The sequence below is a fragment of the Catharus ustulatus genome, chromosome 14, assembly GCF_009819885.2.
Source record: "Catharus ustulatus isolate bCatUst1 chromosome 14, bCatUst1.pri.v2, whole genome shotgun sequence".
Lineage (NCBI taxonomy): Eukaryota > Metazoa > Chordata > Aves > Passeriformes > Turdidae > Catharus > Catharus ustulatus.
The window spans coordinates 12,456,226-12,481,970 of NC_046234.1; the positions used below are offsets into that span (position 1 = coordinate 12,456,226).

The following is a 25,745-nucleotide window of genomic DNA, read 5'->3' on the forward strand; positions in this document are numbered from 1 at the left end:
AGCTCTTCTGGAATTATGGAAGAAGCACTGCTGAATACAGAATTTGGAGGTGGAAAGGATCACTTTGCAGCTACTATTTCATTTCTCTCTGCACTGTGGCTGTAGAAAACTTATATTCCCCTCAGGCACTCTCAGTAGTTGATTTTCAAGCTATTAAAGTGTCATTTAAAATAACCACTGTATTTTACTGTGTCCTTTGACTGCCTGTCCCATTGTCCTGTTTGTTATTTATTAAGTTCTCACAAATACTTGACCAAACTTTTCCTTTCTGCAACTTGATTTAATTACTTCTTATCCTAACTTTCTCCAGCTTAGATTTTACTGTAGATATTCATGAGTCAGGCAAAACGACTGTATTTAGTGAGCTGGGACAAGATTTAGGGCAGAACTTGCAGAAAGCTTTTGACCAGCATCCTTTGTGGTGTCAAAGAAGGGATTTCTAGTGCAATGTATTGCTTCACAGATCTCTCAGAGAAAACCCCCTCCCTCCAAAGTCTTACCTGTTAAGAGCTGCATTATCCATGTTTGACAAGAAGCACTTGTAGTTCTGTTTTATCTCTAGATCTGCCCTCTGTTCTGTTTTTTTCTGGTTTGGATGAAATGCAGGAATAAACCCAAAATCTAAGTTGTAGATGTTGTATAAGATTTTCTAGAGTTCTTGTTTTGATATCAGATGGTTATTTTTAGCACATCATTTGCTTGGGGAAAAAAAAAAAAAAAGAAAAATTAGTTGTTCCAATGTTTCAGGGAAAATATATTAAATATATTAATATATTAAAGTCTTTTGCTGTATTAGTAGTACAAAGCTTCAGGAGAATACAGGAGTGCTGTTTGCACAGCTTCAGTGTAGCAGTAGCCCCAGAGCATTTAGGATTGTGTCATCATTTAGGATTATTTTTACTGTTGAGGGCTTTTTACCTGAAAAAGAACCAAAGATACCAATGCAAATGCAGAATCAGACATGCTCCTAAGACCTGAACACAGCTGTCTGCTGTCACATTCTTTACTGCCTTAATTCAAGACCACATTGTTACTTGCTTTCAAGCTGTTCAGAAATAAGTTCTGGACAATCCTGGGTTTGGGTTGCTTTTCTTTTCTCTATTTTTTTTTCTCTGTGCTGTCCTAGCATATTTGGTGCTCAAATAACATGGAAATGCAATATACACCCAGTTGTCCCTTAGTTGTGGGAATAGTTCAGGATTCCCTTCAAAAGGGTTTGAAAGCAGTCCAGCATTTCAGTGACTGAAGTCTACATAGTCTATAATATAACTGTTCTGGAAGATAAATAACTTGTCAGAAACCACAGAATAAAGTCAGACCATGCTTTTAGTGGCAAGAAGCAGTGAATTGAGATAAAAGTAAATATTATGATGACTTTTCCTCAGGATTTTTTTCAGGGAGGCTGCCTTTAATCAAGACATGCAAGGAACTAATTTTAGGGGCCGGGTTTGATACTGATGCATCACTAAATTATGAGGAACTTCTAAAGCAGAGTTGTCTCTCATTTATTGGGTATTTATGAGACTTGTGCTATTTTAAAGACCATGATCCTCATAATATGTGTCATATATTGTGGCAAGGTCCTTCTACATTATTTTACATTAGAAACTATCAGCATTATTAGCTATTTTTCAGTCATTCTTATAGCACAGAGACCAGATTCAACTTCTTTCCTAGTGCTGGATATGCTGCTTCCTTATTTGTCTCTGTGAGGACCACTTGAGGAGGAAGGAATTAATCAGATGCCAAGACTAAGTAGAGGAGGCAAGAAAATTGAACATCCTTGGTTTTTCTCATTGCTTCCCCTTTGGAATAGAAATAAGGAGAGCTCAAAAGCTTTGGCTTTTTGCCTCCTTATATTTGTCCTCTAGGCGAGTTCATGGGGCAGAAGGACAAATACTGGACATGCAAAAGCTGATCAATTTTGCCTTTTCAGCTGGATTTTGTGGGTTTGCTTAATACCCTGCCATTCCCCCCACCAGAAATGTACACAACTCTGTGCTTCTGTCAGGGCTGCAAGACTCAGCATTTTCTTTCCTTCCAAGCTGGCAGCTTTGCCATCATCTAAATTTCCTAGCAAAAAAAGATTCAATACAATTTAAAAAAAAAAAAATCCCCTCCAAAGTGATTTTAACCAACTCTACTCTCCATTTGCTTAGATTTATTCCCCAGAGCACATGCAGCTTTATCATGCAGTGTAGTAAAAGTCCCATGAATTCCCTGTATTCTCAGAGAGATTAAATAGCTATTATAATAGACTTTTTCCATCTATTAGTCCATGACTTCTTGCCAGACAGACATCAGAGATACTGTAAACTGGGAATAGCTTGACATCTGATGTTAATTATTGAAATACAAGGCATGGCGAGGCAAGAATAACCCGCAAAGATATGCAACTAATTTGCTTTTTATCTTGAAAGTGACACAAGTGACATACGAGTAATTTTTTCTGACCTAAGTTTTAGAAGCGTAAAGATCACAAAAACTTTGTCCTGCCTGTATTAGTTTGGCAACTCCTCGCTGTGTTTGTCACAGCAGCAAATATCTTCATGACGTCTTATCTGAACTAATACAGGCTGTGAGAGTCAAATTGTCATCCTCTGTCTTTTATGGCTAAGTAATATGCCAGGTGGTGTTAGGAGCAATATTATTTTCAGAGGACATTTCAGGATAAAGAGCAATGCTGTTCAAGTTAGTCTCCTGCATCAGATGGAGCTCTGGACTGGTATCCAAGGGGTTTTATCCCATTTTGTCACTGGTTTCTGAATGACCTTGAACGTGCTGCTTCTCTTTTCTAAGCCTGTTTCTCCAGCTGTGAAAAGACAGATCACTGTGTCTGGATGCATTTGTGAAGTTCTTTGAGTTCTTGTGATGTTCCTTAATAAAAGCATCTGAGTAGGAAATTTTAACTAACTCTAGGTCCCATTAAAGTACAATGTCAACTCTACAAATATGTATATCTACAAAAATGACAAAGGGGCACTTTGCAGCCTGATGTGTGCTCCTGGATTCTTGTGTTATCTTGGGCTTCCTGCAAGCTCAACTCATTTTCCAGTGATCCAGCTGAAGCCATGGCTTGGCAGCTCACATCAGCTTGTCCACAGGCTTCACAAATATAAAACCAAAGGTGTCTAATTTGGTGGGGGAGGAACTAGATACTGCCCAATCTGTCCTCACATACTGCATACAGCATTTGATGCACTCTGCCAATGCAGAATTTTCAAACTCCACCAGCTCATTAAAAGTTGGTTACTCCTCTGCATAAAATCACTACATAGTTCATGTGTAGGAGATTTACACATATAGCCTCAAATGCATTCTGGATTGCAGATGGTTATTTCAGATGGGCAGTAGATGGAGTAAATGAGTACAATTAAGTAAGAGACAATGGATAAAATTATTAGGCATTCTTAATGTTATGGTGGTTATAATTGGAAGCTGCACAGTTTTATGTGGAATTGTATGGTGGATTAGAGAAAATATAGCTTGGAAAGATCATAACCCTTTTTCCCTTTCCTTGCTAATTTTAGATTTGATCTACAAAATAGAGCTTGCTGGAGGACTAGGAGCCATCCTTCTTCTGCTTATTTTGCTTGTGACCATCTATAAGTGCTACAACATAGAGTTAATGCTGTTCTACAGACAGAACTTTGGAGGAGATGAAGCAGCTGATGGTAAGCAATTTTACAGAAAACTCAATATATGCAGTGGAAATATTTCAGAGACTCAAAGTGGCAAGATTGAAATGAATCCTGAAAGATACCTGATGCTGGTTCAAGCTACTAAGCGCCCCAACAGTGTAAAAGCCCTAAGACTTTCTGCCAAAGCCCCCTGAGATCAATGAGTCTTTCACAGATATGTCACTGGGCTCTGCCAGAAGAATTGTTCATGAGTCTGCTACAGAGGCTCACATGTCCCCTGTGAACTCTTCACATCCATGTGTTCAGTGCCACATGTGCCCAGGGTCCCTGCTGAGATCCACACTGTGTACCTGAGCAGCCTTTCACCACGTGTTCTTCATGAAGCATTTTCATTGAAATGCCCCCAGGCTTCCAGGGACCTCCTGTGACTAGTGAGAGGTGATTGTTTTGAGTCTAACTGGTTACCTCAGTTAATTGGGACACTCTAAACAACTTGGTGGGAATGTGCAGCTTGCCTGGGGAGTATCTTTAGGAATAAACTCAGCTGTTTTCCATTTTTCTTCCCCCACCTTCCCTCCCACTAGCATATATTCTGTTTGGTGCCTAAAGCTAAACTTGTATTGTTAAATTGAATCTTTAATTCTTCTGAATATAGAACATTCCTTGTCCTATGAAGCTGGAGTAAGCCCTGTAAACTAAATTCAGTCTTTAAATCCTATTAGTGTGTTCTTAACACTTCTTTCATAATTAATATGTTATTAATATGCATCTAAGTAGTATCTGCTAAAGAAGAAAGTGCAGTGTTCAAGTACAAGTGCTTGCCATAGCTCACTGCAGTCACACAGGCTCTGGAATGCTACATCTAGAAACTCTAATGTATTTGAAAAGAGAGCAGGGAACACATTTTCCATAGTGCCAAAACAATGTGCAGTTGCATAGACATGGTGCTTTCTGCAATTGGCACTTCTGTTATCACAGTAATAAATGTTTCTGTTTCACAATGGGTAGGTATGGTGTGAAAAGGTTCCACTACCATGAAATCCATAGGAGTTTTGGAGAATGGGTGGAATGACATCTAGGAGATTTTTAGAAAGAGAAAGGATGATCCTTGTGGGTTTCTTCCAGCTCAGAATACTTTGTGATTCTGTGATAAATAGCAGGAATACACATTAGGAAACTTGCTCCTTCTCAATCCTCATGTATGACTCGGAAAAAATCTAAAATTATGCTTTTTTCCATACTCTGCAATATTGCACAATATTTATACTGGTACCTCGGACAAAGGGAAGGGTGAGATTATGTGGTTTGAGAAATACTTTTCCTTAAGCACTTTGGGATAAAACCAGCATAATATCCCTGCTTCACACCAACCAAAAGTGGTGACTTCCTCCAACCTGCTTCAATTTGTTTATCCTGTGTTGTCAGTGTGAAGCTGCTGCTGCTTCCTTGGTTCAACAGCTTTCTAAATTATGAAACAACATTATTTTCTGGTTGTTTATAGGAAGGCCCATGAGTACATAGGGGATTTTTTGTGCCTATAAATTTTGGAAACAAGCTTTTATTTTTCCAGTGCATAATTGTAGACCTTTCACAGCTTTGTGTCTTGTTCTGACCATGCAGGATGAAAGATGGAGGCAGAATGTTACAGAAGTCAGAGCATATTTGGAGATGTTTGTTTCTTCTCATGTAGGCAGTAGTGGGAGCATACAGAGCTCCCATGAGCACTCAGCTGTAGGGATGCAATCACAGGGTCATTTCCCACTTAAAAGTGTATTTCTTTAAAAAAGAAGATTTGGGACTCAACAGATCCTCTTTATTTCTATTTCTAAAAATATCCCACATAAGCAATGTTGGACACACTCACTTCCTGTGTTGTGTGTAGCATTGCTTTTAGAGAAAATGACACTGAGGATTAAAGGATCCATTCAGGAAATAACTCCAGAGTGTGGCTGCTCACAGAGCCCCGGAGCCAGCAGTGGGCAAGTCTGGGCAGCTCCTCCTGTGCCCTGGCACACAAAGCTTGGGGGGAGCAGGCTGAGGCTGTGGAGCTGTGACAGCACTGCAGGAGCTCCCAGGAGCTGCCTGTGGCTGCATTGCTGCTGGCACTGCCAGCTGGGCAGGGCAGGGCAGGAGGGCAGCGGGCTCAGGGAGCAGCAGCTCCTGTCAGGGCTCTGCTACCCTCACACACTCTCAGACCTTTGCAGGGGTGCTGCCTCCAGGATCACTGGCATCTCTTAAAGGTTTTGGCAGGTTTCCTCATGGACAGGGCAGCAGGTGTTGGATAGGCTTCCAAAGCTGGCTGGTGACTTCAGAGTGTTATAAGTGCATGACATATTGTTGGTTTTTTCGCAACTATTAAAATAAATGCTATATGTATAATGCTAAAATAACTTTTCTGTGTGAATTTAGGTTTTTTTTCTTTTCTTCTAATAGCTAGACATAAGTTTTTTTTAAATAGTCTGCTTGAACTACCCGCCTAGTTAAGATAACAGCCCATGAACGTGTGATGGGGACCCTGCAGCTGACACAACTACCAACACTCACCAACTGCAAAAGCCAAAACCACCACCCAAATTAAAAATAATAAAAAAAAAAATTAAAACCACAAGCTAAGAAACACACATGCTCTAAAAAAGCAAACCCAAGGAGTAACCATGCTAAACACTTCCCAAAAATTTTTTACTATACATAAAGGACTATGAATATGCAACAAGTTAATGCATTGTAGAATGTACTTGAAAGAGTATTCCTAAAGCAGCTTGCCAAGCACCCAACCATTTTAACCCTTTGTTTTATCTGTATCTCCTATTGTCTTTTTATGAAACCTTTTTAATTTTACCAAAACAGTGAAACGTTTTTTTAACAAGAGGAATGTCAGCAAGCCAGGTGGAAATCTTCCATCCTTCCCTACAGCCATGGTGACACTAGGCAAATTGCCTTTTACAAATATGTAATTATTCACATGCTTTGACTACAGCTCTGACCCTCATGGTCTGGCTTTGTGTCAGGAATTATAAGTAACCATCAGTTCAAGGTCATCAAGAGATATATTTTATTATGATTAGGTATTTGTTCTTTTTATCAGAGTATTTGAGGAATTTTAACTGCTTTAATTATCTTTCATGTGCACTATTCTTTACAGATAATTGGTACTCAGAAACCCTCCATTCATGCAGTTTTCTTCTCACAACATTAACTATTTGATTTTTCATTTTCTGTAAATAATGGCAGCTGTGCTCTTCCCTGGAGGCCAAATTGCTGGAGGTTGACTTTTTCAATATACTGTTTTTCCACCACTGCAGAGGAATGCAAAGGAAATGTCACTAAGTCTGATCCCAGCATGGATCCCCAGCACTGTGGTGGCACCACTTCTGTTCCTGGCACACGTTTGCCCTTTATGGGAGTTATTTGTCTCTCTTATGATGTGATCTCCAAGTATTTCAAATCTCCTGGATCAAATGGATTGTGATCTAAAATTATGATACTGATTTTTAAAACTATGGGATTTTCTGAAAAATATTATTTGAACCTGTTTGTATTTGGCATTGTTTTCTGAATAGTCATAATTTGAATTAAGTCATGTCTTTTCTCACAAATTCTTCTGGAAGGAAATTTTCCTTGCTCAAAACTTTCCAAGCTCAAAACTTTACCATACTCTTTAGGAATAGAAGTTGAAAGAATTGCATTAACAAATATGTAAAGGCTTAAAATAAAATTTCCACTTTAGTATTTGTATGAAATTTTTGCCCACGATCTTTTCAGCTGTGACACATATCTGACCACATGGAGCAGTTACTGCTTAGCATGCAGAAGAAAACTGAAAGGATCCATGTGATTTCTGCCTGGAAGTCAAACTATATGTTCCTGTGAAAAGTCCCCATTTTGTTGGGCAGTGCTTGATGTTTTTAAGGAATAATACACATTTCCATTACTTTCCTGTATTCCTTGTGGTGTTTTTGCAAACAACAGGCTGAACATATTTGTTTTCTTACAGACAACAAAGAATATGATGCTTATCTTTCATACACCAAAGTGGATCCTGATGCTTTAGATCGTGATAATAATGAAGAGGAGCAGTTTGCACTTGAAATTCTGCCAGATGTTCTAGAAAAGCACTATGGATATAAACTCTTCATTCCAGATAGGGACCTGATCCCTAGTGGAAGTAAGTATTTCTGACCTTTCAGTTTTTCTGTCTGATCTGTCACAAAGGCCTGGTCTGTGTGATAAATACTAGGTATGGAAAACCTTGGGAAGTGATTGCAAAGATTGGAAAAGTTTCCTCAGCATTGCAAATTTGAGTTCTCTGTTAGAGCTTGTTCCTGTACTGCTGAAATCATTGATTGCAGTGGGGGCAGGAGCTGGACCTTCCTACAGGGAAGGCTGCAGCTCTGCAAGCAATATCAAGTTCAAAATGTCTGCATCAAACACAGGTAACTAAGCAGGGAACTTCCTAAAAGATTTTATCATCTGTTACATGATTAAAAATGGGACTATTGTTTTTTCCAGTGATTAGTTGTTTTCTCTACAGCAGCTTTACAAGTAAAAGTCATCTTTTCTATTGTCTTTTGGGCTTTTTCTCAACTTGGAAGTCTCATAAGATTCAGCAGCACCTTTGGATGTCTCCACCAGAGGTCAATGCTTTCCTAGTGGTAGTTACTGCATTTCTTCTACCAGACTCGTTTTTGAGCAAGTCAAAAACACAAACCATATCCATTGTGTTGATGAATTTTGAATGCACACTATGTTTGCTGTAATATCACATTTATTTGAAGTGTACTAATCTTGTGAAAAATCAGCTTTTTTTTTTTTTTTTTTTTTCAACAAATTCCATCTCCAAATCACTTTCATAAAAACAATAGAAGAGAACATGAACTTCTCTCTGTATGTGCTACTGTGTAGGAAATATGAGCAAGAGAACAAAGCAGTGGCTGTAGTGGAGCAGATGTCCCCAAACATGGAATAGCTTGGGCATAGCTGCATTACAACCTGCCTGCCAAAAGACTTGAAACTGCTGCCTCACTGTGCCAAGCTCCAGTGCCTGACCCACAAGTCAGAGCCTGTTTCTTTCTGACCTTTGAGAGCATGGAAACAGAGCTCTGAACTCTTTACCACTGGGAAAGAGGAGTCAGAGCCTCACCAGAGATCATGAAAGGCCTGTGCAGGGGCTTTGAATTTATTACATGCATTTTCAGCTCCTAGTTCACTTTTTCTTTTTGTTCCTGCAAGGTGTAATTTTTTTCTCCTGTAGTGACAAATTCCAGAAAGGGGACTTGGCTCATAGCTTTCTTATTTCTTACAGTACAAGCAAATTATATAAAATTTTTAGATATTATTAAAAGAAAATACATACTTTTGGTAAAAACTGCAGAATTGTGATAACTAGTTGTTCCTATCCAACAATATAGCAGAGTTATACATAGCAGTTATGGAAGTGAACTAAAGAGTTTAAAGTTAACCCTTCAATAATAACTATACTGAAGCACAGATTAATCTGAAATGAATTCTTTTTTCCAATTGTTGTTCCAGCCAGCATGGTATTTTATTTTTCTATTTTTGTCAGCAAGGCACTCAGCAAATACTTGCCATCACTTTGGGTATTCATTAAACCTCTCCTGAAAATGTAGGGTACCTGAAAATGTCAGTTCTCATTTATGAACATTCACAGATTTAATCCTTCTTCTTTGCTCTCAAACTCACTTCTACAGTATTATGAAAAGGCCTGATTCTAACACATGGAGCTTCAAGAACGCCTAATCAGACATAATGACAAGGCAGAATAAAATGTGGAGCTGAAATGAGTGTGATTTGCATGCTTTAGCTTTGAAAAAGATATGGGGGAAAGCACTTTATTTCAAGAGGGGCTAGATGGAGGGTGAGGGGTGGGGAAGGAGGGGACACTCAGCCTCCTGCAGTTGTGAGCTCTCTGTGTGCCCTGGAGTAGTGGAATGTGGCTGTGTTCTGCCAAACACTCCCCACTCTCACAAGGACTTGCAGGGCTTAGTGAAGGCAGTGTGATGTGGAATGGGCCTGCTAGAAAATTCAGAGGAAAACACAGCATATTTTAAAGTGACTGTATCAAAAAGTGGCAGATGTGACAAAATAGATAGTCTCCAGAGTAGACTTCTGTAGAAAAATGGGGGGTTGATCACAGCTATCATTTTATTTTAGGAAATAACTCTCCTCACATGTGCTTCACTCCCTCATCTTTCAGTGTAAACTGCTTTCATCAGTGTGATCATTTCCAGTCTCTGCTGTGATGTGTGTCCTTCTCTATGCTCCGTGCCTTGGTGTCCAGCTGATGCTTCCTGCAGTCCCTGCAGTTGTGGGGAGCTGCCACGGGAGGGTGTGCACCATTCGCTTCCTTCTTGGCATGCAGCAGCTCCTACAGCTGCTCCCTGCATTTGAGAGCAGGCAAAAATTAGATTTGTTAAATAGCATTTCATTAATTTTCTTGCGCGGTTCTGCAAACAACCTAAAAAGCTGACTTGGGAAAATTCAGGGGCAAGTTTGGTTGTGTTTTTGTCCAGCTTGGCTCATGGCTAACCTCTGGGTGATGGGCTCTGTGTGTCCCTGTGCAGCCAAGGCAGAGATTACAGCCAGATGTGCCACACACCCACAGCCACCTCCTCCCAGGGCACATCCGAGCTCTGCTCTGATTCAGGGGTGTCCCTGCAGCGACTGCTGCTGTCCCCAGGAGGACACAGGTGCTGTGCTGGCTGTGGGGACTGAGGCCACCTCTTCACCATTGGAACCAGATCAGTGTTCACTTTGGGGCTGAGTCATGTTTGCAGCAGGTGTTGGTTCTGAGCCCTGCTGGGATACAGATTTTATCCCAGTGGAACATTTGTCCTAGTGGGAGGGAGAACCACCATGGAGGATGCCAAGGGCCTCAGCAATGCCCATCACACAGTGGCCAGCAAGGACCTTTGTGATGACTCTTGGTGCTGCCTGAGAGCAGTGTGGATGGATTCAACTCCACAAACTGCAGGATGGAGAAGAATCCAACACAGCCATCTGGCTGGGAGACAAGACTGGCACCCAACAGGGAGACATGGCAATGCAGACCGTTTGTAACCAGGAACTGAGCTGCATGTTGTAGGAAATATGAAGCAGCTATTCTTTCTTAAAGAATATTCTTTGGTCTTAACAGAATGATGTTCTTCATTCTGTCAAAGCTGACAGCACACACATCTCCCTGTCCAGTAACTAGGTGTAATTGGACAAGTTAGTCTGCATAAGGAGACTGAGATCCCTGAGATGCATTTGCACTTGTTACTGAATTCCTTAGCAGGTTTTCACCCTATTCATCTTCAGGGCTCTTTTAACAAACCCTTTCCCACAACAAACACTCTCAAGTTCTGTGATTTTTTTTTTTTATTCAGTGTTAGGAGACCTGAGGAGATTGAATAGTTGTTGGGGGGGTTAACAAGACAAGTTATGTTTTCACATGAGCCATTTTTTGTCTTGCCAAGGATGTCTGCAGAGAAAAATATATATTAGCACTTCACTCTTCTAAAATCAGGACTACATCAGAGGAAGGTACTTTTCTCACAGTTTCTGCAAAGTACTTTAAACCTGAAAGTGAAGAGGTAAAAATTGTCAAGTTAGATTTTAAATAATAGCAATACATATCTATTAGAGATCATGTACTTGTTCTTCAACCATATGTGCATTTGATCTGACAGGATTAAAAAACACCAACAATTCACTCCAGCTCAGCCCAGGGTATGAAGATCAGGCAGTGAAAAGAATAATGGTGATGGAATAAAAATATTGTTTACCTGAAAAATGAGAAGTTCTCAGCACAAGGGGAGAGTGTCTAAGGCATGTGGTAAAAAGCACAGACAGTCAATATTGTAGTTCTGGCACATTGTAGTTTTGTCTGCTCATCTGTGTGGTTTTTGTGTGGTGAATTCCAGCTTCCTGAGTTCCTGCATGAAGAAAACCCAGTTGACCAAGTGTCTGGGGCTCCCAAGGAGCCTTAGTTAAGTATAGGATGCCATTTCTTTGGAACAGGAATGCAGTATCCAGCTCCAAAAACTCCTTTCAGAAGTCCCTGGTTGTCTGCTTTGTATGAATCTTACTTTTAATGTCAAGCATGGGTGAGGGTAGCAGGCTAACACGCAGAACTCAGCTGAAAGATAAATAAATGAACAAAGGCAGAAGGGCTGCCTGTCCTACAGTGCACTAATCTGCATTATTTGTTTCTTTATGTTGAACTCATCAGCTATCCCTCAGCTCATCCTGGGATGGGACTCTCTCTGGGAAGGGGCCATTACTCTGCTCTGTGTTTCAGCTGTCCTGGTCTAAGCTAAGACATGCAAAATATTTAATAAATAGGAAAAGCAAGACACAAAATCATTGGTGTTATAATAAAGTAATCAGACTCAGGGTTTGGGAACTGTTCAGCTAGGAAACCAGGACTGAATTACTCTTCTATAAATAACTTTCTCAAGTGATGGTCACACTGCCAAACACAGAAAGGCTGGTTATTTTCAGAGTGCCAGGAACCAACCAGTATGGATTTGATGGTAGATATTCCTTGTTTCTCAGAGTGCTGCAAACCATGTTTCCTAAAAATATCTGTAGGATTTTATGATTTCTGGTGTTTTTTCCTTCTCCTTCAACTCCTTCTGCAAATCATCTGATCTGGTTAGTCAGTCATTTCTTTGTATAAGCAACTCTGTGCCCAGAGTGTTCATTAATTTCCTTGCTCCTCGTTTCTTGCATATAGGTTTCCTTCCAGCCTGTGGTTAATGTAGCTGATTAAGGATTCCATAGACTGTTACACATGATTTAATTGCCAACAGGATGCATTTCGTGAAATTCTCTTCTTCAGTGCTTCAAACTACAGTTCACCACCGTTACATGTAGATGGTGTTTGGTGAGCACATTCTTGCTGTCAGGACAAATTTTCTTGCCATTTGCTGACAAGACTAAAACAGTGTTTGGATTTGGGTGTAACACTTCTTACTGTCCATTCCTCTTGGGCATTGCATTGAATGTGATGCAAGTAAGTTACTGATAGAGCCATTACAATGTAATTATTTTTTTTACATATGAGAGTTGCTAACATTTTGAGAGCAGCTTTGTACCATATTGCAAAATGATGTTTCAAGAAGCGGAGGGAATGGTCAAAATTTAAAATGTGTTTTTTCAGTAAAAAAGTGGGTTTGATCTAACACTGACATCTTATTTTTGCATTCTAATTTATGATAAAATACAGTCCCTGGGACTTAAAAGTGAATAATTTCATACTGACTTTGTCAATGCAATTTTTCTTGTCCCCTTACAATGAAATGTCATTGAAGTTGACACCTCCTGCAACAAAAATGAAGTTACAGTGGAGTTATATTTGTCTGATGGAAATATGTTGCTCTGAAACTTTACAGTTGATACTAGTTGATGACATTATTCCTGAAGTCCATATTCAATTTTTTTCTTGTAAATGAAACAGAGCCATTTCCTGACAATAATTTCTTAGCTCACTTGAAAGGTGAAAGCAACCCTTTCTCCATCCCACATTGCAATATAGATTGCTTGGATTCAGTACCTTCTAGTGGACTGAACACTTGAGACCGACAACTGAACCTGCAGTATTTTGGGAAGTCTCCAGTTCTGAAGTAAAGGAGAGTGGATGATTTAGCAACTCAGAGGTTTATGCAGTCAGACTGCTACCACTAGGAAAAATAAAGCTGGAATTTCCAGAGTGAGGAGTCTGTCTCCCCATGCTTTTCTTCACAGAAATGTTCAAGTTGTGCAAATCTGACTGTTGTAGAGTGCTCAAATGGAACCACAGGCTCCCGAAAAATTTCACCTGCCTTCAGCAGTAGTCCCAAGCTGGGTTTTTGGGAGTACTAAGTACTTCTGGACCAGATGGCTGGAAATTTGGGGTTCCATTTCTCACAACTCAGTGCACTTTATCCTAAGTACATTAGCAATTCCCCTGCTCATTGGCCACGTTTGCTAGTGACCAACTCCAAACGTGGAACGTGAGAGATCACCTCATGTTTGTGAGGATGTTCATTAGTCAGCTGAGGACAGAGTCAATACCCAGTAAGGAAGGTGAGCATCCAAAAGAGACGTGAGAAACACAGAGGGAGAAATTCCAGCTAAGAAAATAGGGAATTTCTCCCATCTTCTTTCCATCCTGTTTGTCCAAGGCAAAGGCTGACAACTTTTTGATTGCAATGATATGATGGATTATTGCCGGGGTGTTGCTGTTGAAGTGGTTGGTGCTGAGTATTTGAAGAGATGAAAGTGGAGTGATTTTTTTTGTTTGTTTTGCTGCTTCGTGTTTTTTCTCAATTGGATACATTTGGATATGCATGGCCATGCTCAGCACTACCCTGGACACAGTGCTGTGTCCTGCAGAGAACTGTCTTGTGCATAGCAGTGTTCTGAGGTGTTTGGAGGAGGGATGAATATGTCTCAGGAAAGATGCATGATAGTTTGTTGTTTTACTGTATCTTGCAGATTCAACCTCTAATGATGAAGCTTCCCACCTAAATTCTTTCTTTTTGGGAGCAGAAAGAAAGGAAGAAAATGAAGAGTCTGAGCTGTTGATACATTGGGATAATATCTTTCCATTGTATTGAACATTTCTACCTTTCCTTAAGTTTTGTTTCACCAGTTCTGCCAATCATTTTCTCATTGTTGCTGATTCTCTCCCCGCTCCACTGCCTCTCCCATGGATTTTAATGTTGAATTTTTTTCATTAATGAGTAACTATTTTACGCAGAACAATGGGGGGGTTTTCCTCATAAAGTATTTCAAGAGGAAAAAAAAACTGTAAATACTGCATGATTAAAAAGTCATAAACCATTAACTAAAAGTCAGGACTGTTGCATAGACATTTGTAATGTATGTGTATGTCTTAAATTTTTGTGTGTCTGTGGGATGTTTGCAATTGCCTCTTTTTTCCATTTGTGAAAGAAATTCTTCTTGCTGCTAAGTGGTGAAATAAAACATTGGTAAAGGCAGATTTGATGCTAACTATGCCTTCAGTCTCATGAAAATAAGCTATTTTAGAATGTTCCTGTTGGCCTATTTTGTAGCTATTTACTTTACTGGAAGTGGTGTGAATAAGCATGCTGTGGTATGGTGCCTGGGACTATAAAATGAGTCTTGCAGTAACAGATGTTGATTAATGATGTTATTTGTAATTATTGTTCCTGCTAGAGGGCAGATGTGTAAGAGAGGTCCTGCCCTGTGCTGAGTAAAGATCTGTTCTGTGCAGCTCTTGTGTCCAAGTCTTCATTTCTAACACGTGCTTCTCCTCTCTTGTTAGGCAGCACATTCCCAGTAGCATGGTCAAGAGGTTCATTTAGTTTGAAAACACAAAGATATCCTGTCTCAAAGCTTGCAGTTGTAATGCTGTGCAACCAATGAACATTTTCTGCCCTTAGTGGTTTGTTCAAGGGATTTATTTTTCTGGTCTTGACCCAAAACCCATTGGAAGTTTGTTGAATGAAGTCTGTTCATTTGAATGGGTTTTGGATCAGGTCTGTAAGTAGATCTCTTTACCATCCTGTTCCATGTCAGACCAGTGTATTTGGCTTCTCTTCCCTACCATCCCTGGGAGGAGTGAAACTCAGGGATCAAAGTCCAACTTCACAAGTGTTTTGAAGTTCAATAAACTGGTGTCATGGAGCTGCTGATGGGCTGGCAGTTCTGCTTACACTGATCGTTTGCAACTACTTGGCATGCATGAATAAAAGAATTCTACTCTTTTCTTTGTCACTGATGTCTCAACAATAAATACTTTGAATATGTTTAAATTTTCCATTTGTTCTGTCACTTGTGAAGTCTCTGTTAATACCTTGGGGTACATAGAAGCACAGGTTTGTGATATTAAAACAGACCACTGGGCCACAAAGAATATTCTTATGCTTTTGTGGTCAAAGATAAAGAAGAAAAAGCTACCATGATGCTTCTATGCAATAGCACAAGTTCTGCATGTGATGGGATTCATTTCTTTTGAGCTTTTGCGAGTTACGGTTCATCCACCCTGCAGCACTCTCATGTCTTTGCATCTGGAACACGGGAAGCACTTCCCAGAGTGTGCTTCCCTCAGCACAGTGTTAATCATAACCAATGTTAATGTTAGAATTTACACAAACATTACATTGATCTTGACCCACATTTTTTCACTAAGTGAACTGTGTGTTTTATTCACTAAGTGCACATACACAGCAAGGGTGTTATGTAAATGTCATTCTGCTGCAATGAACAGGGAAAGATAGCAAAGGATGGAGGGTGTTAAGGAGTTTTTTATGTGTACTCCATAAATAGAAATATTTTGTGATACACAATCCTATTTTTGTTGGAGTATATTGAAATGCCCATTGTTTTAAATGGTGTGGATCAGTAAAATCAGGGGTTTGTTATACTTGTTTGCAAGCTGTTGTTTTAATACTATAGACTTCTTTATTCTTTACTCTTTCTCTCTTTCTATAATTTGTAGCCTACATTGAAGATCTCACAAGATGTGTTGAGCAAAGCAGAAGACTCATTATCGTGTTAACTCCAGACTATGTTCTCAGGAGAGGATGGAGTATTTTTGAGATGGAAAACAGACTCCATAACATGCTAGTCAGTGGAGAAATCAAAGTTATTTTGATTGAGTGTACTGAATTAAAAGGGAAGGTGAATTATCATGAAGTGGAATCATTAAAGCACACCATCAAACTTCTCTCAGTGGTCAAGTGGAAAGGACCAAAAAGCAGCAAACTGAATTCTAAGTTTTGGAAGCGCCTAGTCTTTGAAATGCCGGGGAAGAAAAAGGAGGTGGTGTCTCGGCATCAGGTGCTGGATTCTGCGGAGCAGGGCCTCTTTGGAGACCTGCAGACTGTGCCCTCTCTGGCTGTCACAGGCACTTCTGCCACGCTGGTGGAGTCGCGCGCGGATCTGGGCGCTTTCCAGCAGGCAGACTCTGTGCACATGCGGCACTACTGCCGAGGCTACGAGTACGACGTGTCCGCGGCCACGCTGCCCATGGCCTCCGTCAGCAACCACCACACGTACTGTAACATCCCCCTGACCCTCCTCAACGGACAGCTACCTCTCAACAACGCCAAGGACCCCCAGGAGTTCCACAGGAACAACCCCTTGCTACCTTTATCGGCCAACGAGCTCAGCTTCACCAGTGATATCTGGTAGTGAGCATCAGGGCTCTTTAGAGATGCTTCATGGCCACCATGAAGAGACGTCTGTAAAGAACTTTGCCCTACCCACATGGGCTGAGAAAACCCATTCAAAGCAGCAGCACACTTGTTTGCTTTTCTACTTGAACTTTTTTGTTTACATTTACAAATTATTGACGAAGGGGGGCATTCTTTTGTAACTCAGTAATGTCCTTCCTGTCTTTTAAGGTACAGTTTTATTGCTTCTTTAAAAAGAAGGAGAGGGGACAAAAAAGCGCATCCCGCCACTTCACAGTAGGTTTACAATCTGGGATGGATCAAAGGTCACTGTGTACGATCTCCAAAATCCATACATATTTCAGTAACAGTGTTTGGAATACACAGAAGTTGTTGGGTTTTTCATATAGACTACAGTACAGTTTGAAATTCTAATCATGCTACAAAAATTATTATCTCCTGCACAGACCACAAGGGGTAAATCATCTTGAAAAGGAAGGAGAAGGAAACCTTCCTGGTAACCATGCCTTGCAAATACTTCTTAGAAGATGCCCAGCTGAAACAATGCAGAAAAGCTTTATCAATAAAGTGCATAGTAACAGTTATTACAAAATTAATCACCTGCTCTCATCAGCATTTTTTCATTTCATTATTGAGGCATGTTGTATTCCTAGTCAACTTTTAGCGATGTGGTTTTATTAACAACTTACTAGAATATGGGAAGATATTTAGGAGGATTTTAAACAATTTTTCTGTCAGCTGTAGATTATTTCACAATTTTTTGCAGATTTTTAATGACTTTTTCCTAACAGTTTAAGTATAAATTTAGCTGTTTATTGGCCAATTCATTAATCTAAAATTTCTTAAGATCTAAGATTTGTAGAAAAGTAATTTTATGTAGGATTTTTTTTCCAAAACCAGTAGTTACAATTTGAAATTAACCTTTTTTTGTGAGAACATCAGCAATAGAAAAGAAGTACTACAGCAATATTCAGAGATAAAGTGCTAAATTATTAATTATTCAGGTTTACTAGTAAGTCTGACATCTGTTGCAGTGATAATCACCTGAAACAGTTTTCTCTCATTTATCTACCTGCCAATTTATGTACCTTTTAAATATGGCAGAAGCAGGAATATTTCTGCTGTCTGCAACTAGTGAAAATTATATTTTTAAGCAACTGGCAGGGTTTGCATTTCACACTTGTGTGAGTGATCCCATCAGTCAAACAGGATCCTGTCATTTAGCTCTCATGAATGGCATTCCTGCTGCTGGTGGGTGAGAATTGTTACACAGGTGCTCAGCACCAGGTGTTGATGCTCAGTGAGTACCAGTGTGTTTCATGGAGATTTCCACACTCAGCTGGGTAAGGGTTGCAGAGTCAGGCTATGGAGACAACAATAATAAAGGGAAAAGCTCTAAATAATGAAGGCAAAAGCCATTTTGCAGGTTTTGGCATGGCTCTAATGAAAACACAGCAGATATGAGAGTTCTGTCTCAGTAAGATCTGCAAGTTCCCAAAAATACTTTTAAGGCAGGCAACCTTGCCTGTGCTTCAGTATGTCTTTAGCATTGTTCTCTTTGATTGCATGAATAAAAGTTAGCACTCTGCACTCAGCTGCCTGTGGTTTCATCAGCAAACAAGTTCAGTAAATCCTTGACATTTTGCTGTGGTTCCTAAATTGTACCCTACAGTCAAATGGAAACAAACACTGACCTAAGACTTAAAAGTATCCAGAATTGGCCTGAAGGCCATGAAAATTATCTCAAATGTGCAATAATTCATAGAGGTCAGTATTTTTCCATTGCTTCTTTCCCCAGTTCTTTATTCTGTGCCCTCCTTCACCAGTCATTGTCTGTAAGATTTTTCATTGGGTTCTAAATAATACTTGTTTCTCTCATTTTTTTCTAACATTATTATGCATTTGACACTAACACTGAAAATGGAAATCTAGAAAAGATATTAATTTATTACACAGTATAGAACTATAACTTGATCTTTTGTGAAGTTAAGTTCCAAACATAGGTGTTTAATAGATGTATTTTTCTACTGAGAAAGAAAGCGATTTTACCTCCATTATAAATATATGTATTTCAACTTCCTCCCAAAAATTTACAAAATTTGCACTGTTTTATAAGTGTTACAGACTGTGTTTACACTGGCTATGTTCTTTAATGCAAAGTGTAATTTTAAAAAAAGCAGAAAAAAATCCTAAATGAAAACCCTGCATGAAAAGACTGCATATGTTTAAATGAAAAGCTGTACTTTTCATTATTTTCCTTCCCACATTACTCTAGAATCTGATTAATTCACATAGAATGTTCAGTGAGATTTTAAACCTGCTACTTATGTATTAAGCATGCAAACTCAAAAAAAAAAAGAAAAAAGAAAAGAAAAAACATATGCAGGTTGGTCTGCTTCTTTTATTTACCAGGATTTAATATCAGTAACAAGTTCATTTACCCAATGACAGTATGTCTCAGATCAGTAGTTATTCTAAAGCAAAATGCAGTCATGTTTGTATTGAGGAAACATGAAAAGAACAGGTTTTCAGTCATTTTGCAAGAGCACATTGAGTGTCTGTGTATCGATATCTTTTAGTTATAGATGCCAAATCACAATCTGCTTTAAGACTTCTGAGTGTGTATTGAGTACTATGACAATATATAGATGAACCAGACCTGCCTGTACCCCTCTGCTTTTAGTGGGGGCTGGGGACCTGACCAGAGGGGGTCTCTGTTGACAGTTTTGTGTGATGCCAGTGCAGAATCCTAGAATTGTTTAGGATGGAAAGATCTCTAAAATGTTTGACTCAACTGTTAACCGAGCTCTGCCAAGCCCACCACTGACCCATGTCCCCAAGTGCCACAGCCACGTGGTTTTTTTTCACCTCCAGGGATGGTGACTCCACCACCTGCCTGGGCAGCCTGTGCCACTGCTTGACAGCCCTTTCAGTGAATAATTTTTTCCTAATCCAATCTAACCCTCCTGTGGCAGAACTTGAGGCCATTTTCTTCATTGTCTTGGTGCTTGTTACTTGGCAGAAGAGATTGAGCCACAGCTGGCTATGCCCTCCTTTCATGGAGTTGTAGAGAGTGAGAAGGTCCCCTCTGAGCCTCCTCTTCTCCAGGCTGAGCGCCCCCAGCTCCCTCAGCTGCTCCTCACCAGACTCGTGCTCCAGACCTTTCCACAGCTCTGTGTCCTTCTCTGCACACACTCGAGCCCCTCTGTCACATGCAAGAGGCCAAGTGTTCCCATAGGTAGCACTTAAGGGTCTGGAAAATCACTGTCAAACAGTGAAATGCATCCATCTGTAGGACTTGGGTGGCACAGGAGCCATGAGCTTGTCCCACTGTGAGAATCAGCTCCACAGCAGCCCTCCAGTGACAGCAGTGACAGCTGGCTCAGGCCTTGGTGGCAAAAATGTCCCAGCTCATTCATCTGAAATTCATCAGCTGGAATGGAAGGGCATGTGGGCATTTTGTGTTTCCCCTGTCTCACCAATGCATGGTGGCTTTGTCAGCTGGATTTATCAGGGGAGAGCCAGGACACCCCCTGACTGTGCAGCCCCACCAGCACCAGCTGGTCAGGCTGTGCCTTCCCCTGTGACAAAATGACCAGCAGCAAACATCCTTAGTGCAACCATGGGGAGTTCTGCTTTGGGGCACATTCTTCTTAAAGATGGTTTATGATAATGTTTGGAAGATACTGTTTTACCTTTGTGTGTGATGTACTTCAGAGGCAATTGTGGTTTAAAGATTGTCTATAAAATGAGCCAGAGGTTAGATGCCTATCCAGTGCTACAGTTTGATGCTCCTAAAGAATGTTCAGCAAGAAAACAGAGCAATTTTAAACTAAGTAACACAGTAAATATTGAAATTTCTTAGGGACTGTGTCTGGGCTGTATTTTAACAATATTCCTTTTTCTAGAGAGTAGATGAGAAGCTTCTATAAAGATATTAGCATACTCTCCCACCAGGTCTGCTCCAAAATCCATTCAAGTGAAGAGAAAGAGTTCCATCAAGTCCAGCAGACTTTGGATAAGGCCATAATACCTTATGCTTACTGTGTACAGAGGAATACAAAAAAAGAGACAGAAGGCAAGAGACTAAGAAGCATTTGCTTGTTTATTCTGTCTAAAATGAAATTTATTTATGTCCCTGTTTGGTGTGGATATGCTCCAGGACCATCCAGCCTTGGGAAAGGAATTTTGTTCATTCTTTGTTATAAACAAGATAAGAACTTGGGAATAAATAACAGATACTTTTACAAGAAAAAAAAAATTATTATTTTTAAGGGCCTCTGCTCTCAGTAGTTCCTTTGATTCAACAAGCTCTCTCTGTTCATCGACATGCACAAGCACATACTTAAATTCCCCTTAATTCAGTGAGAAATGGTTTGCTGAGCAGGAGCCTGGAAGGGCAGCTCAGTGCCAGAAATGTCAGCATTCAGCAGCCTTTGAGCTGAGCCCTGCTGGAGAGCTCCAAGCAGCTTTCCCAGTGTCTGAGCAGAGGTGAGAGGAGCTGTCAGGGCTCCAGGAGGGAAAACCTTCAGTGCCCTTATCCTGGCAGTGCCACCACCCTGGGAGTTCCTCGTGGATGGGGAGCACTGGGGTTTGCAGTGTCCCAGCTCATGCCATGGGAATGCTTGCCTAGAAATTCTGTCTGCAGGGCACCTCCACATCTGTGCAGCAGCTTGTGCATCCTCCCTTGGCACCCTTTGAGGGGCATGCTGGGGCTACAGAATTTCTGGGACTCTGAGAAAGAAATGGAGAATGTGAAGAAGGCAGAGAAGAGAGCAATCAGATCCAAGGGTTTTTCCAGGCAGAGACACTGAGTGAAAAAAGGGAATGGTAACTCTTGTATGAATGCATCTTGTTTGTCCACTCATCAATGGATGCTTTCCCCAGAAAGATGTCATTTCTTGCCAGCCCACTTGCTTCAGAACCCTTGTCTTGATAATTTTAAAATTAAATTTTCAGTTTTTGTTTGAATGGGAATTTTTCGGTTTCGTCCACAGGAAAAAAAAAAAAAAAGAAGAAAAAGAAAAATCTGCTTCTTTATGTGTGAAAATTCTCTACAAAATAAAACCTCACTTTTCTACAGTCCCACAGGTTTTCACTTGCATGTAAGGCCAGAAGTGTTTCCTTGCCCAGGCCCAGAGGAAAATTAGTTCATGAACAGTACAATAATACTGATTTAAAATAATCAATATTGTTCTATTTCATTATAAAATAATGAAAAGTAGAGAAATGTACCTTGCTCTAGTATCTTGGAAGTATTTAACATTTTGAAATTTCATAAATAAGCTTGACTGAAACAGTTCCAATTTAGGAGCAGTCAGCCCAGCAAATGTTAAAATATATGACATTTTGGAATATTTTGTTAAAGGAAACAAGCAGAATTTGAAAATTGAAAGCAATCATGATACATTCTTGCAAACACCAAGAACAGAGTTCTGAAATATATTTTGCTTCCTAAAGAAAGGACCTGAAGTGTTTGTGGTGCTGGGGGAAGGACAGCTTTGCAATACTTACCACAAGAACCCTTTTGATCATTTCAGTGCCACTGGAGAAATTCAGAGGTTAAAAGGCTGCTCCAAAGAGGAATAAAACAATGTCAAAAAAAAGGAAATGAAGTAAAATTACCAAGCTTTGCCAGGATATTTGTCATATAAATACAAAACATCAGCATTGCCAATAGAAGCAGAACATGACCTGTCAGCATTTTCTCTTCTTTGCAATATAATTGTATAGCTACAGACTAAACAGTAGAGCAAACAAATAATAATAATAAAAATACAGTTTGTCAAGCTGAGCCAGATTCTCACGGTAGGTATTCCATAAACTCCTCTAATTCATTTTGATAGAGTGTAATTGGTTTTACAAGGTTTTAAGGACTTTCTTCCCTTCAGGACAAACACAGACAGAACAATGTATTTTATATTAGATGAGTTTTGGAATTTCTAAAACTGTAAAGTAATTCCTTTGTACACGGCAGTGGGTGGCAAATGTTTGCCTGGCTGTGAGTATCCACTGTGGAAATTCAAAGTGGTTTGCTGGGTGGGAGCACCAACAGCTACTGCTGCACCTGCCAGAGCTAAATTTGAGGGCAGTGGGGTACCCACCATGCTCAGCATGGCAAGGTGGCTCAGGAATTTGGCTGGAGAATAGAGCACCAGTTCAACTGTGCTCACACTGGACAGAGGGATTTGGAAATTTCTGGTGCCCTCTTTTAATGGAGAAATACAGTCAAGCCAAGGCAGGAATGAAACTTGTCAAAGGAAGAATGTGCACCTAATTTCTTTCTAAATCAAACTTACTTGGGATTCAGAGCATGCCTTGGGATTTATGATGTGGAGGAGAGAATTAGTGATTCTTATGCAGACAGCACAAGGGGTTTTGCTTTTGCTACCAAGAGTAAGAGAAATCCAGAGCCTAGCGTGGCCTAGACTTAATGTAAATTAGCCTCTTATGAGGTGACTCAAGAAGAGAGGGCCTAATGAGAAGTGAAGAAGCTTTCAAAGCACACTGTACTCTAATCAGCTGCTGTGTGAGGCTGAAAGGTAACTTCTGTCAGCATTTTGAAGGGAGCGTTTAGTACTCAGTCCCCAAATACATTAGAGACTCCATGTTCTGTATAGGCTGCACACAGAGAATTAACATCTCTTCCACAGATTATAACAACCTTTAAACCCTTAACAACTCTTTGATTAAAGGATATCAAAGGCTTTGTGATCATGAAACAATCAATCTAACACCTAACTCTCTGGGGAAGAATTTTCATCTACCCTTTAGCAAATGAAAAACAGGGTTTAGAACCATTTTACCCAAGACCCGACCTAAAAAACCAAAGGCAGAGGTTGGCTGTGCTCACAGTCCCCCAGTCTGGAGTTCTGACCAGTAGATAACATTCCTGGACTGGACTGGTAACTCCAGGGCAAATTGCCTCATCCTGGCTCTGTGGCCACATCACCTTGACCAACAGAAAAGTTTGTTCCAGGCTGTTCCAACCTCTGGGTGTGCCCCAGGGGTGAGAGCAGGGCTGGTTTGGGGGCACAGCAGAGCTCTCCCAGAGAATCATGATGCTTCTGTGTGGGATCAGCAGCTCACTGCAGAGAGGGGAAAAGACAGAAGCTGATCATGGGCACTGAAGTGACTTTGGAAGGACGCAGGCTGATGGGATGACAGGAATTCTGTGCGCTGTAGCAAATTATTGGCAAGAGAAGACAGCAGGGAAAAACACTGAAGTGACACATAATTTCTACCTAACAACCAGCCTGAACCCATATTAGAGCTCTTATGCTGCCAAGCTCAGGGAAAATTTGAACCAAGTTCAAACTTCATTGCTTTTACCCTCAACACAATGAACAGAAGGAGCATCTGGGATGTGACAGTGACAATCTGCAAGGAAGACTTTAACCCAGGCCAGAAATTTCAATTCCCCTCAAACTGCCCTGACCAATGCAGGTATGGGTACAGGTTAGTGCACAGATAATTCAAAGCAGCCCCTTTACTGTGGAACAAAAGTGAGCAGCCAGAGACAACAAAACAAAGGAGGATGTTCGTGAACTTGCTCGGCTTGGCCTGTCCTTGGCAGACTGCCCAGATGTGAAATGAAGGCAGGAGTGCTCTGTGAGAAGAGTGACATGGCAGAAGCAGCCAGGCTGGGTGAGTGTATCCAAGAGATGCTACCAAACAGCAGTTCAGGGCAGGAGCTGATGATGAGGGGAAGGAGCCAGCACCCCTGTCCAGCAGACCTGCCCATGCTGGCAGCACGTGTAGGTATGGGTTCTGCTTGGACACGATGGCAGCAGCATCTTGTGATCATTGCAGCCTGCTCTAAAAACCACAAAAACGTTTCTAAAGCTATTTATACCAAATTTCTGAGCTCCTCAGGGTCTAAAAAGAGGTAAACCTATCCAAACAGCTCTGCCCTCAGGAAACAGGCTAATAAGGGACTAATAAAGGAAACAATAACAATAGTCATTAATTTGGCAATTTGTTTTAAATGCCTTTCTTAAACTATTAACTATATCTTAAACACTCATCCACCTTACTTGTTTTAAACATATTGAAGTCTAGGAAGAGGGTGTGGGAATAGCAGAATAGCATTGCAAAGCAGGAAGTGTTTTATGTGCCACATAAAGCTGGTCACAATCATTCAGATTAAGAGGGAGGTGAGACATTAGGTCTGGGTGCCACTTGCAATGCCTGGGTACCATTTGTGATGTCTGCTGCCCGTGGGAGGAGGGGAGGATGAGCATCCCTGCAGGGCAGCAGAGCAGAGCTGCCACCAGCACTGGGATGGGACACAGAGCTGGGGCAGCACACCCAGTGGGCAGAGAACCCAGTGCCCTGTGGGCAGCTGAGCATCACAGCTCACATCCACAGTCAGCAAAAGGGAGGCAGCCCATGACAAGGGCTTCTCTTGCAAAATACAGCCATGTAACCTTTGAGCTGCTAATCATTTTTCCTTTCTGGCAGCCAAACAAATGTTACGAAAGAGTAATTCTCAGCATCCATTGTACCCTGAGGGTTAAACATGTGTAAGAAGAGATCCAGATAGAGAGCTGGCAGCATCTGCTTCTCCTTTACTGTGTGGAGAGCTCTTCTGAGACTTGAGGGATGATGGGAGTTGTCTTTTTTTTTTTTTTTCTTGAGAAATAAGGTCATGGAAATTGTCAGAGGAGCATATGGAGCGATTATAGCAAAAGCACAGAAGTCTCTTAGAGAAACTTCCTAATTTAAAAAGCCAGATTCTTGTTATTTTACAGTAAGGCTATAAAGTACAAATTCTCTCCAAGAGACCAGGAAAGGTGCAGAGGTTTGTGCAGGGTGGGGACAGAAGCTGAGGTGGGAGTGGGCAGAAGGGCACAGTGTGTGAGGGGTGGCACAGGGATGCTTGTTTGGGGCCAGCATCCAGGGCACGGGGCTTCAGGAGCTGCCACTGCCCCTTCCA

At 40.7% G+C, this 25,745-nt stretch overlaps 1 protein-coding gene across 7 annotated transcripts in view; it reads left to right on the top strand.

Moving 5' to 3' along the window:
• Positions 1 to 18,397, top strand: part of IL1RAPL2 (interleukin 1 receptor accessory protein like 2) — a 362,583-nt gene extending 344,186 nt beyond the window's left edge. For all 7 annotated transcript variants that reach the window (XM_033072583.2, XM_033072578.2, XM_033072581.2 and 4 more), the window contains 3 exons: positions 3,531 to 3,674; positions 7,636 to 7,806; positions 16,111 to 18,397. In XM_033072583.2, the coding sequence (XP_032928474.1) occupies positions 3,531 to 3,674; positions 7,636 to 7,806; positions 16,111 to 16,805 (1,010 nt within the window). In that variant the 3' untranslated portion in view covers positions 16,806 to 18,397. The remainder of the gene's footprint in view (positions 1 to 3,530; positions 3,675 to 7,635; positions 7,807 to 16,110) is intronic.
• Positions 18,398 to 25,745: the final 7,348 nt, after the last annotated feature.